Consider the following 13,663-nt stretch of genomic DNA (forward strand, 5'->3'; position numbering starts at 1 on the left):
TGCCTTTTTAAGGTTATATGTTTTGATATCCAACAGGGAGTTGTTTGTAATTGCCTATTTAGTTTGAAAGAAATGGCTCTATGATCTGATGTGGTCCAGGATGGCTGGACACACCAGTCTATGATTTTATAAGCTATTGAGTTGGTGGCAAGAGTAACATCAATATCACTCTCCCACATGGTACTGCTAAAAGTTGGGAGGTTATTTAGTTGGTTTAGCACTTAAAAGGATGAGGTGGCTATATAGTCTGAAAGTATCTGGCCGTTGTGTGTGCCTACTCTGTCTTCCGTATGGCTATGCCATAAGGCTGACCGGCAGTTGACATCAGCACAGGGAGAAAAGTACTTTGATGATTCCAATGCACCTTAAAAGCAATAATCATTATAAATATGCTACGGTACTTAATAGTTCATATTCATAATTATTCTAAAAATTAAAATGTTTATCAACTAATAAAATAGTGAATTAGATAAAACATTACCTGTGGGAATAATAAAAACCAGCCTCTTCTAAAAGCACACAAATAATAAGTTCAAGCAAGACCCATTGAAAAGTAGGAAGCTGCCTTCCTGAATCAAATCCCCGCCATTCCATTAGATAAAATGCAAATATACCAAATGGTATTCCAACTATAAACTGGTTAATAAGCACCTGCTTCACAACTTGCATCACTTGCTCTGGGGCAACCTTTAATGAAAGGAAAGAAAATTTCACCATTTAAAAAAAAATGCATGACAGTCAATGCATAATAGAATAACTTTATTTTCTATTCTAAGTTCTTATTCCATTAATATTGTGAGTTTATTCATTTAATGAATACAGAGAGCTATGCGAAATCAGATTAACTGAATTGCATTTTTACATTTACCATTTTTACATGAGAATAATATAAAATGCATTAATGTGTTACCAAGATACAAAAAAAGTGACAAAAATATAGTTAAGACTGGTATTTATTAATAAAATGGCATTCTGGAGGATGCCCAACTTGGGTTTGTTAAGCGTAAATCATGTTTAAATAACCTGGTAAGTTATTTTGACACAGTTATTCAAGAGCTGGATGTAGGGAACAATTTTTATATAGTTTTAGATTTTAGCATGGCATCTGACTCAATCCTTCATGAGAGGTTACTGTAAACCTGGAAACATGCAATTACTGGCAAGATAAGATGGTTGCAGGCAGAAGGTTGTGATTAATGGGTATCCTTCAGGTTGGTGTAATGTTAGAAGTGGGTTCTCCCAAGGATTGGTTCTTGAACTACCGTTGATAATTTTCATAAATGACATCAACAAAGGGATTAGAGAGTACAAGGTCAAAATTTGCAGATGTAAAGATTAGGAAAGTCAAATATGTACAGGCAGATATCAAGTTCTCTGAGCAGTGTAAACAGGCAGGCAGGAAAGTCAATGTGTCCTATTGATGATTTATCAAACAGCTTGCAGGGATTGATGATTTATCAAACAGAATGCATGTAGAATACTGTGTCCAAGTATAGAGACCACATCTAAAAAAAAGACACACTGAGCTTCTTAAAAGGGTCTAAAGACAGGCAACTCACACGGTGTGATTGGCAAAAGGATGAGCATACAAGAAAAGACTGATTATGTAAGTTACAGAGCTTGGCAACCAGGCACCTTAGAGGGGAGATCGGATTTAGGCTCATAAAGCTCTGAGAGAGAGGTTAGTAAACTGAACGAAGGCAGAATATTCGATTATAAACGATTTCAAAACTAGAGGGCCATAAATTCAAATTAAGGGGGAAGAGGTTTAGACCAGAGTGTAGAAAGTTTTCTTTTATCCAAAGAGTTGTTGATTACTGAAACAAGTTACCTCTGCAGGTAATTAGAGGCTGACAATTTGAAGAAATTCAACAGTCAACTGGATAATTACCTATGTGAGAAGGGAAGCACATAATTTGTCTATTTTATTATCTTCTTTTTTTTTTTTTTTTGGCTGGTACAGCAAAAGCCAGTAGCTTCCATACAATATATAACTAATACTAATACTTTAAAGTAAACACATTGTAATAAAGACAGCAATTCAATCTGAAGAAGTGGTACAAAAAGTCTGATACTCATCTATATTCCTTCAAGAAATTAAAGACAGATTTAGCTCTATGCAGGTTCAAGTGTTTAGATTTTCACCATTCTCCATATTGATTTACCTGCGCACCATGGCACTAAAAGAATAACTTGGTTATTATTTCTGCCAGAGAAGTGTTTCTTCAAAATATATAACTTTAATAGTCACGTTGGATACCAGGATTTTTATTCCTTGTTCAATATAAGTGATCTAAATTCAGATAACTTAATTACTTACAGTAGCACTTTTTCTCCTGGAAACTTAAAAGCTTATCATATCTCTGAACAGATTACCAATGGCACTTATTTCAAGATTAAAAAAATTTTAAACTGGAGGAGAATGATCATCCACATGACTAATGGTGTTACAAAATACCATGCTACCACTGAAGGATTATTAAACTGCTTTCACAACTGCTTCTAAAGTTAATTTCTTTCAACTCACAATGCAGCATAGTCTATACTGAATAATTTGGAAAGCCTGCATAGCTTTTCCTTCACATATATATTTTTCTGACAATGAAAATTTATATTGCTGCAACATGCTGTATAGGAACAAGTTTCTCACCTGGCCACCATTTTAAATTGTCAATTTGGGTGACATTTTAAAATGGTGGCCTGGTGAAATGAATACAGATAATTCTCAGACATTTCATTAAATAATTAAGTGATGTTTTCCAAGATAAAAGTAAATATAACTATAATATTTACATATTAATTTAACACTTTATATATATATATATATATATATATATATATATATATATATATATATATATATATAAAGTATTTAATGAACAGTATATCATGGGAATCAAATGACATATGGAATATAATTAGAAAAAAGGAATATAGGAATAGGAGGTGCCTCCGTAGCCAGGTGGACAGGAGCAGCAGTGCTTAGCACATGCTTCTTGATTAGACTGGGGTTTGAGCCCATGACCACCAAATACGGAGGATGCGGAAAGGTCAGGGAATGACCACCGCATATCCCCGGAGCAATGTGGCCTTAGTTGCTAATGCTCCTAAATACCAAATAACAAACAAACAAACATAGGAATAGGAATATAGAAATAAAGGAATATAGCAATAGGAATATGGAAGGGCTATTGCCAATTTAAGGAAAAAAGGAAGAGGAGTTAGGATAGCTATCCTAATTACTTCTCTTTTTCACCTTAAATCGGCAAAAGGCCTTCCTTTTCACTAGTAAATAAACCTATAAGGAAGTTATTGTTGGCACTCACTTTCATTATTTTTCATTATTATTTTTGATTCACTGCTATCTGTTGGACTAGCTGTTATTCTGCCAGTTTGCTGCTAAATTTAACATAAATTCATATTATGTTAAATTTGAACCTAGACATACTGGCAAATAGCAAACAGAAACAGATAGCCTTATTGATAGGATGTATTGAGTGGTGCTAGCCCTAGAAAACGTACCATTCAATGTATCCTTTTAGCAGTAATTAGCTTCATTATTGTCTTATTTTATTATTATTTTATTATATATTATGTGTTTAATTATAGGGTATAACAATAAAGTCCAACTTAGGTTAACTAATTACTTTGACCTTATGGTGCAATAGATATACTTTTACTCTGAATACTTTTTTCCATATTCTAATTATATTTCATTTGTCATTTGATTCCCATGATATACTGGTCATTAAATAATGTAATAAGTTTTACAGACAGATGTAATGTTTAATCAATACCTTGATGGCATTAAACTGATCTGACACTTTTTATACATTTTTAACACTAATTTCTTATATATAATAAATAAAGTGTATATGAAAATGGAAAGTACACAAGGTGCCAGAACTAAGAGAAGTTTAAGGGTTAGTAGAAAGTGGAAGTGAAGTAGTGGTTAAACAGGTGAAAGAATTTGAAAAACCTAGTGCAAAAATGAACTGGGACTGAGGGAAAAAAAATATATAAATAAATAAATAAATAACAATATATTCAGATATGGGAGGACAATTTAAGCAAGAGGTCGAATCAGGGGATGGAAAAATCTGAATACAGTAGATGAAAATATGATACATAGCCAGGAAATTCATCAGGGGACTACTCCTGACCATGTATCAGGCACTGCGTTTCCAAATTTGTCTGTAGTATTAGAAAAAGGGGGGCAAATATGCGGCCTTTTAGGTAGACAAGGTAGTCCCTACGCAGTATAAAAAATGTAAATTAAAATAAATACAAATATATACAAATTTACAAAAGTGTAATGTGGAATATAATACAAATGTATGTGAAGTGCATGAAAAAGTATAAACAAGCAAATGGTATAGGGAATGGTAAATTCTAGGGGAGGGGAAGGGGAGAAAAGATGTTCAAAAGTAGCAATAGGACTGAGGATAGATGGAGCGTTCATATCACCCTCGTATTGCGCTAATAGTTTTACGAACGGGGGAAAAAATAGAAAAAGACAGTATAAAGGAAAAAAGTGTAGAAAAAGTCATTAAAAATACTGAACTTACTGGGTGTGTAAGGTCCAACCTTAAAGAAATGGTTCTGATATAAGCAAGCATTAGTAAAAATGGGTATAAATACCATAGGCTTGTAGAGAAGAAGGGAAATCGAAACCAAAACTAAAAGTTACCTGGAGTCATTAAGTAGAGCGGAGGAGCGACGTACACAGCCAAGATGCGAAAGGGAGAAACAATAACAAGTCACCAAGTTTTTATATATTTAGATAAACAGATAGGGATGACCTCTATCGTTGAAAAAAAATTGGGAAAGATGGCCTAAAAAACATGAAACTTAAGACAGAAGGCCGCAGACATACCAAAATGTGAAGGAACACGTGAAACAGAAAATAGAACAAGAATAATTCCGAACTACAGGAGATAAAAATCCAGTAAAATTTAGATAATCAGATAATAGGGTTTATAGATTACGGCTCTCAACTTCCAAGATGAAAAACCATGGTAGAAAGAGAAAGGCACAATTAGGCACATCTCCGGTTGATTGGAGGTTTTGTGAATCCAATGACAGAAAATCAGAAGGCGAAAAACTTTTGATGGAAACAGAATTAAAAAATCTTGAAGAAGAAGAATTTTTGTATCCAATGATAAAATTTATTCACCAAATAAAAGGCCTGGTTAAATGATGATACAGACAGTAGATCGGAGTCAGAGAAGCAAAGTGCCAAACCTAGCGGTTGTAATCAGGGAAGAGACACACTTAATAAGTCCAGGAATAAAAAGCCATACGTACAGGATTCCAAAAAGAAGAGAGGACGAATTCAAACTAAAAGTGTGAAAAAAACTTAGAGTAAAGCAACAGTAATCTCATTCTGAAAAGGAAGCTTAAACGGAAGTCATGAACAGTGATTAACTAAGTAGTGGAAATCCCACCAAATAATATACAACTGTACAATACCTTTAACACTGACAGGTGCTAAGTAAATCGAAATTGAATTTATTTTTAATTATAGAAGAAACTATACTGAAACAGTATATGATGAAAAAGGGAGGTATATTATTATTTAAAAGCTTGTTATAAAAAACTTTTATTGCTTTGCTGAAAAGGATATGGTTACTGCATATGTTGGCTAATCTAATGGCTTTAATACAAATGGTATTTTTGTGAATTTTTTCGGAAATATTAGATTGCCAATTTGTGAGGTAAATGACCTCGAAGTTAAAATAGTTTCTCTTGTCATAAATGTCATTAAAATGAGGAACTGCATCATTGCAGAGTGTAATTTTCAGATCAAGGAAGTTGGCTGTGCAATTATCAGCATTTTCTTTATTGAGTTTAAGTTCAGAGGGGTAAATATCTGCAGCTAAGTGTTCAAAGTCGGAATTTAAAACTAAGATGTTATCAACATTTTTTTTTTTTTTTTATGTAAACCCCAAACACGAGGTATTAGAACCTATAGTACTTAGTACCATGCTTAGGTTGGAGGTTGAGAAGACGTTATTTGTTAACACTGGACTTGAACTTCTGTAGACTAATTTTCAGGAAATACGTATGAAGGAAGGTTGTTCCAGAAAAACGGCAGTTGAATGAATAAACAAGGAAGATGAAAAGTTCATTCTGTGAGTTTGAAGTTGGACAGTAAATGGATGTTCGCTGGTGGCGGCACGTGTTCAGACTGTTTTGAAAGAGAGAGTGGGAATTATAGAAGCCAATTCAGAAGAACAGTGCCCATGGAAGTATCTGTAGAAGAGGCATGCAGCAGAAACAGTACGTCTATGAGACAGCGAGTGGAGAGACTCTGTTAGAGATGAGTCATTAATTAACCTAACTGCCCTCTTCTGAATGGAATCAAGAAGCCTGAGAGAGGTTTTGGGGGCACCACCCCAGATGTAGGAACAATATTCCATGGCAGGGCGGATTTGCGATTTATACAGAATGAGCAGCTGTTTGGAAGAAAAGTAACACTGAGAGCAAAAGAGAAAACCAAGTTTTTTAGATGCAGAGGAAGCAATATTTGTAATGTGCTTGTGCCAAGAGAGATTAGAAGTCAGGGTAATCCCCAAAAGAGATATATCATTTTGCCTAGAAATCGGAGTGTCACTAAAGATAAGCATAGGAGCAGAAGAATCCTTTTTGCGAGATATAAGACAAGACTGAGTTTTAGAAGGGTTGAAATCAACTAAGTTGTCTTTGCCCCACTGGAGAATTAACTGAAGATCGGCATTTAAGGAATTGGTAGCAGATTTTCGAGAAGTTGAAGCTGATTGAGCAGTGCAAGGTTTCTCAAAATGGAAAGTAGAATGCAATGTGCTATCATCGGCAAAACTATGGATAGGATTTCCAGTCAATCGAAGGTCATTAATATACAAGAGGAAAAGAGTGGGGGAAAGAACTGAACCATGGGGGACACCGGCATTAGTGGAGAAGTTAGAAGACAGAGCCATCTACCATCACCCTCAGTGAGCGATCAGAGAGAAAACTGGATAACCAATTACTAAAAACAGTTGGCAAACCATAAGATGGAGGCTTGTTTAGAAGATCTTTATGCCAAACACGATCGAAAGCCTTTGAGATATCAAGAGCAACAGCTTATGTTTCACCGAACCTTTCCATTGAATTAGTCCATAAATGGGTAACATAAGCCAGAATATCACCAGTGGATCGACACTGACGGAATCCATACTGGTGATTGTTGAGCAGACGGAACGTTTCTAGGTAGTTTAAGAGTTGGTGGTTAATTGATTTCTCCATTACTTTAGAAAGAGTAGAAGTAATTGCAATGGGATGATAATTGGATGGGAGGGATTTGTCACCCTTTTTAGGAACTGGCTGGATATGAGCAAATTTCCAAGCAGAAAGAAAAACATCTTTGGAATAAGAAAGTGAAAAAAGGCAGCAAAAAGAATAGGAGTAAGTTCAGGAGCACAGGTTTTGAGAACAAGTGGATAAATACCATCGGGACCTGGAGCTTTCTTAGCATCAAGATTCGTCAAAATCCTTCTGACATCCTTTTGACGGAAGACCACAGGAGGCATTAAATGGAGCGTGTTGGGTATGGTGGGAGGTGTTTTACCAAGATCATTAATACACGAGTTGGAAGAAAAATGGGATGCTAGCAGGTCAGCTTTATCTTTGGCTGAAGTGACAACAGAACCATCTGGTTTGGACAGAGGTGGGAGCAGAGATGGGCAAAAGTTGCGGCCAACAGCTTTGGCAAGGGACCAGAATGCTTGTTTGTTTGTTTGTTTTTTAGGAAATTAGCAACTAAGGCCATATTGCTCCGGGATATGCGGTGGTCATTCCCTGACCTTTCCGCATCCTACGTATTTGGTGGTCATGGGCTCGAACCCCGGTCTAATCAAGAAGCGTGTGCTACGCACTGCTGCTCCTTCCCACCTGGCTACGGAGGCGCCGACCAGAATGCTCGGCTACCATTAGGGCAAGAAGCAAGTTTTCTACTTTTAGCCTGTTCAAACTCTAGTTTAGACTGATTAATAACTGCTTTTCAATTGTTGCGAACTTTGATGTAGGCAGAAAATGAAACTGAAGAATTAGAAACAAGCCAATTATGATATGCAACATTCTTCGCTTGAACAGCCTTAGCACATTTATTGGAAAACCAAGGTTTAGATAAAGGACGAGATTTTAAAGTGGAGTGTGGGATAAAGGATTCCATTCCTGTAAGAATAATTTCACTGACACGATCTGAGCAAACGTTGACATCAGAAGTTTTGAAACAGTAATCCGATCAAGGAAAAGAAGAAAAAAATCTTGCAGGTCATCCCATTTTGCATTCTTGTAATGCCAAACAACACGAGGTTGGGAATAGCCATGAGATAAAGGCTCCATTGGAGAAGAGACAATCACCAAGTTGTGATCTGAAGTGCCTAAAGGACGTCTCACTTCGACCGTGTACTTAGAAGAGTTGTTTGTTTGCTAGCTATTTGGTTTTTAGCAGCATTAGCAACTAAGGCCATATTGCTACGGGATATGCGGTGGTCATTCCCTGACCTTTCCGCATCCTCCGTATTTGGTGGTGACGGGCGCGAACCCCGGTCTAATCAAGAAGCGTGTGCTACGCACTGCTGCTCCTTCCCACCTGGCTATGGAGGTGCCGGAGTTGTTTGTGAGAAAAAGATCAAGCGTGTTGGCTGTATGATTAGGATTGTCCGGTATTCTTGTAGGTAAATGAACAATTTGTGCAAGGTCATTAGTAATTGCAAAAACCTCAGCATCTCGACCAGCTGGGTCGGTGTGACTATAAAATGGAAGCCAGCTGGAGTTGTGAACATTAAAATCACCAAGGAAAATTACCTCACTGTTAGGAACATTAGACTGGAGAAAGTCAAGTTGCAAAGAGAGGAAGTCAAAGAGCTCAAAGTGATTAGTGGCGTTGGGAGAACGGTAGAGACAACAGATGAATTTGACACAATGAGGTAGAGAGATTTTAAGCCGGAGAAGATCAAAGAGAGGAGATCCAAATTGCCAAGTCTCTGACAGGGAATATCAGAATGGACATATGCACAAGTACCACCTTTGAGGCGAAAGGAATCATACAGTGAATAATTTGGGAATCTCAGATGAGCAGTAGTGGAATCAACCAATAACTGAGATTCTATCAGAAAAAGTACATGGGGTTTGGCAGACTGCAAGTGGAAATGGACATCGTTGAGATTAGAATTGAGACCACGTATATTTGTGAAATGGATTAGGAAGTGCTTGGGAGGTTTAGATCTTTTCACAGATAAGCTTGCTCTATTAGTTTGACAATTCATAGTGTATTCAATAGTAAAAAAAAGTGTGTGGGTGCTGTATGACATAATGAAATTTTTGGATATGGCGTACACATAGTAAGAATATACCCAGATCCATGACAATGCTCCCCGCATACACACTACTCGGACTCCCTCCAGTCATTATCTGGCAGAGTAGAGGTAGCAAGATTATACACTAGCTGATCCGGAGGCCTCCTAGAGAGTTACCAATAGGTTTGGTCCGGTGTACTAACTAGTGGCCGGCCTGCGAACACCGTTTTAGAGCTGTACCCTCGAAATGTAAGGAATATTGGATCTCGCCACGATGTTCATCATAACCTCAAAAGTCATCAATCACACTGCATGATGGAAGAGATAGGGAAGGGCTGACCAGAACTTAGCTCTAGAGACTAAACATGGGTTCCACCACTTCAAGCCTCCAATAAGCAAAGTGGTGGTATTGCACCGGTTGATGAGAGTGATCTACCACCTAGTACTGCCTGGTAACAGAGGGGCGGCATTCCTCCATGTGGTGTGGGCACTACACCTCGACTCCTGCTTACGTTGGTTAACACCTGGGTGGCCACCCACCATGTACTTGTGCATGGAGGTTATACCCAGGATTACTAACAGTCCCACCATCGTGAAGGTGCAATTAGAGGATTTGGCTGTCATAGACCGTCTGGACTTCGCCGAAATTGGGTCCACTTGACTTGAGTGTCACCCGAATATCAGTTCCATCAGCGTTTTAGACTCCCAGGTAGCAAGTACAGCTTGTCTGGCATATCTGAGAGAATGTTTGTGGCAACCTCAAGGACCTAACATACCGGAAGGCTAAAAATTTATGATTGGGATTGTTGGTAATAAATAATTCCTCATAGTAGTGTAAAAACAAGTTAGAGACAAGGCTGGAAATTTGTGAAACCATGGGAACTCCAACAATTTGTTTGTATGCAAGCTTGCCATCGAAAATAAATTTATCGAGTATGCAAAGATTGACAAGGTTGTCCCAAGTGCTCTCGTGGATATTAAGTTTCTCATGGTATTTGTTGAACAATTGTTTTAGCACAAACACCAATAGGTTGAGTGGGATGGAAGTGAACAAGTTGGTGAAATCAAAAGTTTCAATACTAGTAATAGAGATCTAAAAATGTTTAAAACAGATTGGTTATTATTAATAATCCAGGTAGTAGAAAGATTGCTGAAGATGGTTTTTAGCTGTCTGAAGAATTGCTTGCAGGTAGCATCCACTATTTTTGAAACTAGTTATGAATCTAAAACCTACCGGTTTTGTGAAATTTGGCTATCATATAAAGGAAGGGTAGGATAGAGTTTTGTATTTTGGCGTGCAGTTTTTTTTTATGTAAAGCTATAAGCTTTTTTATTGTTGAAGCAGAATTGAGACAGCATGGTATATATGTGGAGCTATTCTCTATTTCATATTTTAGTTGGTTGAAGTAGAATTGCTTGCAAAAGATAGCAAAGTTGTTGGATGCTTTGTCAACTGGGGTGATAATAAAGTTGTCCTGTAATTCTAAAATATGTTTTCAGATTGCAGAATGGAGTGTAGTGGTTATTATCAAGTTTGTAGGACTTGGAAATAGCTTTTTTTATGTCTTGATAGATAATAGTTATCCAGTTTTGAAATGCTTCATGTGGAATGGTATATTTATAAGCAAGCTTGTTGGCAAAATGTGTAGATATAGGTCTAGATATAGCTTTTTGTTGATAGAATTAAGATTAACTCGGTTAACGGGTCTGAATTTGAACCCTTTACTCACAGCTGTTTTTAGATTATTGTCATTAATGATGTTTAGATTTCCAGTTATGATATGTCCATAATGTTGATCCACAAAAGGAGATTCGATTCGACCTCTTTCTTAAATTGGCCTCCCATATCTGAATATAGTGTTATTTATTTATTTACTTATATATATTTTTTTTTCCCTCAGTCCCAGTTCAATTTTTGCACTAGGTTTTTCAAATTCTTTCACCTGTTTAACCACTACTTCACTTCCACTTTCTACTATCCCTTAAACTTCTCTTAGTTCTGGCACCTTGTGTACTTTTCATTTCCATTGACACTATTTATTCTACAAACCACACATTTATATCCTTTTGCTTCCTCTACTACTACTGCACTGCACATTTTGGAGCATTAGACATACTATAACTTTTATTTTCCTTTTTCTGCTTATTTTGCTTCTTAATTGTTATATATTACTACTATATATATATATATATATATATATATATATATATATATATATATATATATATATATATAGATAGATAGATAAATAAATGGTTGATTATAGCTAAATTTATACCATCAATACATATATATATGTAAATGCAGTCTAACTGAACAAATATATAAAATAAGTTCACTAAATAACATACAGGATATGGTGTGTTATCTTGTATCTTGTAATGTAACAGAAAGCTTGGTTTTCCTGTGAGATCCACACAAGTATAAAGAGCTCCTACACCCCAATATACCAGAAGAGTTACCAGAAATGTACCTAGTGGGGGAAAAAAAATCAGAAATATATCTCAATACATTAGCATCTTTCAAATAAGCTTGCATATCAAGATATTTCATAATATACATGCAGACTTCATAGTTTGCTTAACATTAGCATAACCAGAATGTAGACCATCTCTGAAGGAAATGCAAAATTAAAATAGAAAAGTTCAAAAACCCCTGGAAAAGTACTTGCACATATATATCACATTCCAGACAATTTGATCTTGCCATCAACCAAAGAACAAAATAGGATAATAGTTAAAAATCCACAGTCAGAGAGTGGGATTCAAATTGATAGGTGCAAGATGGCATCTTTACTAATTATGCCTTCTAGCATGGCTTCCATCCCTGGAAGCCATGCTAGAAGTCTTCTTCTGTGAGGTCCTTCAGTGCATCAGTTATGGCACTTATAATATACTTATAATGCTCAAAAGTAATAAAGAAACTCAAAGATAGGAATGGAATGACTTTTTCAGAATAGGGGCGACTTTATTTATATACCGTATTTCCCCATGTATAAGACGCATCTTTTTTCGAAAAATTTGGGGTCTTATACAGTGGTTGTAGTTTTTTTTTTACTTGAATTTCCCACTTTTTCGTGCTTGTTGTCTTTGAGCTCATTGTTTCGCACTTTTTACCAGTATATTAGGTTAGGTTTTGCCACGTTCTGCCCAGAAATGCTCAGAAAAGATTTTCGTACAGTGCTGAATTCAAGTTAAAAGTGATCCAGTTTGCAAAAGTGAATGGAAATCGTGCTGCTGAACGTAAGTTTGGTCCTCCTCCAACTGAGAAAACAATCCGAGACTGGCTACAGGAAGAAGAAACCCTACTGAAAACACCACGGCAGAAGAAGGCCATTACAGGCAAGTCAGCAAAATGGCCTGATTTAGAGAGGGAACTGAAGATATGGATTGAGGAGCAAAGGGCAATTGGAATTCCTGTGTCCACAAAGATGGTTCAGCATGAGGCAAGAAGAACTGCTGATGAAAAAGAAGTTACTGATTTCAAAGGAGGACACAATTGGTGCTTCAGGTTCATGAAACGGAATGGACTAAGCATGCGTACACGCACCAGACTTGCCCAAAAGATGCCTGAAAGCTATGAGCAGAAGGTCCTTGAATTTCATCGTTTTGTCATTCAATGTCGGAAGACACATCATTTTGAGTTGGGACAGATTGCAAATATGGACGAAGTCCCCTTTCAATTTGATGTCCCAAGTAACAGAACTGTTGATAAGAAGGGGGTGAAAACTGTAACTGTGAAGACAAGTGGACATGAAAAGAGCCATTATACAGTTGTTCTAGCTTGTTGTGCCGACGGAACCAAGCTGCCTCCTATGCTGATTTTCAAACGCAAAACAATGCCAAAAGAAGACATTCCTCAAGAAGTGATTGTCCACGTTCATGACAAGGGTTGGATGGATCAGGATGGGATGAAGATCTGGTTTGAGAAAGTTTGGAGCAGGAGACCAGGTGGGCTCTTACGCAAACCTGCCCTATTGGTGCTTGATCAGTTCAGGGCACACATAACAAAAAATACAAAGAAGATTGCTGCAGAGCAAAAAACAAAACTTGCCGTCATACCTGGAGGCTTAACATCCCAGCTCCAACCACTTGATGTCAGCATTAACAAACCCTTCAAAGCTGCCATGAGAGACAAATGGAACCAATGGATAAAGTCTTCTGGGGACAATTTGACACCAGCAGGAAGAGTGAAGAAACCAACTATAGGAGAAGTTTGTACTTGGGTGAAAAGATCCTGGGATAATATCAAGATTGAGATCGTTGTCAAGTCATTTAAGAAGTGTGGCATTTCAAATGCCATAGATGGAACTGAGGACGAGGCAATATATGAAGACAGTGAT

At 36.9% G+C, this 13,663-nt stretch overlaps 1 protein-coding gene across 2 annotated transcripts in view; it reads right to left on the reverse strand.

Moving 5' to 3' along the window:
• Window positions 1–13,663, reverse strand: part of LOC150080752 (fatty acid hydroxylase domain-containing protein 2) — a 112,412-nt gene that overhangs the window by 19,893 nt on the left and 78,856 nt on the right. For both annotated transcript variants that reach the window (XM_090380970.1, XM_090380969.1), the window contains exons 4-5: window positions 11,673–11,794; window positions 482–687 (exon numbers count right to left, since the gene is read on the reverse strand). In XM_090380970.1, the coding sequence (XP_090237096.1) occupies window positions 482–687; window positions 11,673–11,794 (328 nt within the window). The remainder of the gene's footprint in view (window positions 1–481; window positions 688–11,672; window positions 11,795–13,663) is intronic.

This window comes from Mastigoproctus giganteus, chromosome 9 (assembly GCF_048544385.1).
Source record: "Mastigoproctus giganteus isolate SK-2022 chromosome 9, ASM4854438v1, whole genome shotgun sequence".
NCBI lineage: Eukaryota > Metazoa > Arthropoda > Arachnida > Uropygi > Thelyphonidae > Mastigoproctus > Mastigoproctus giganteus.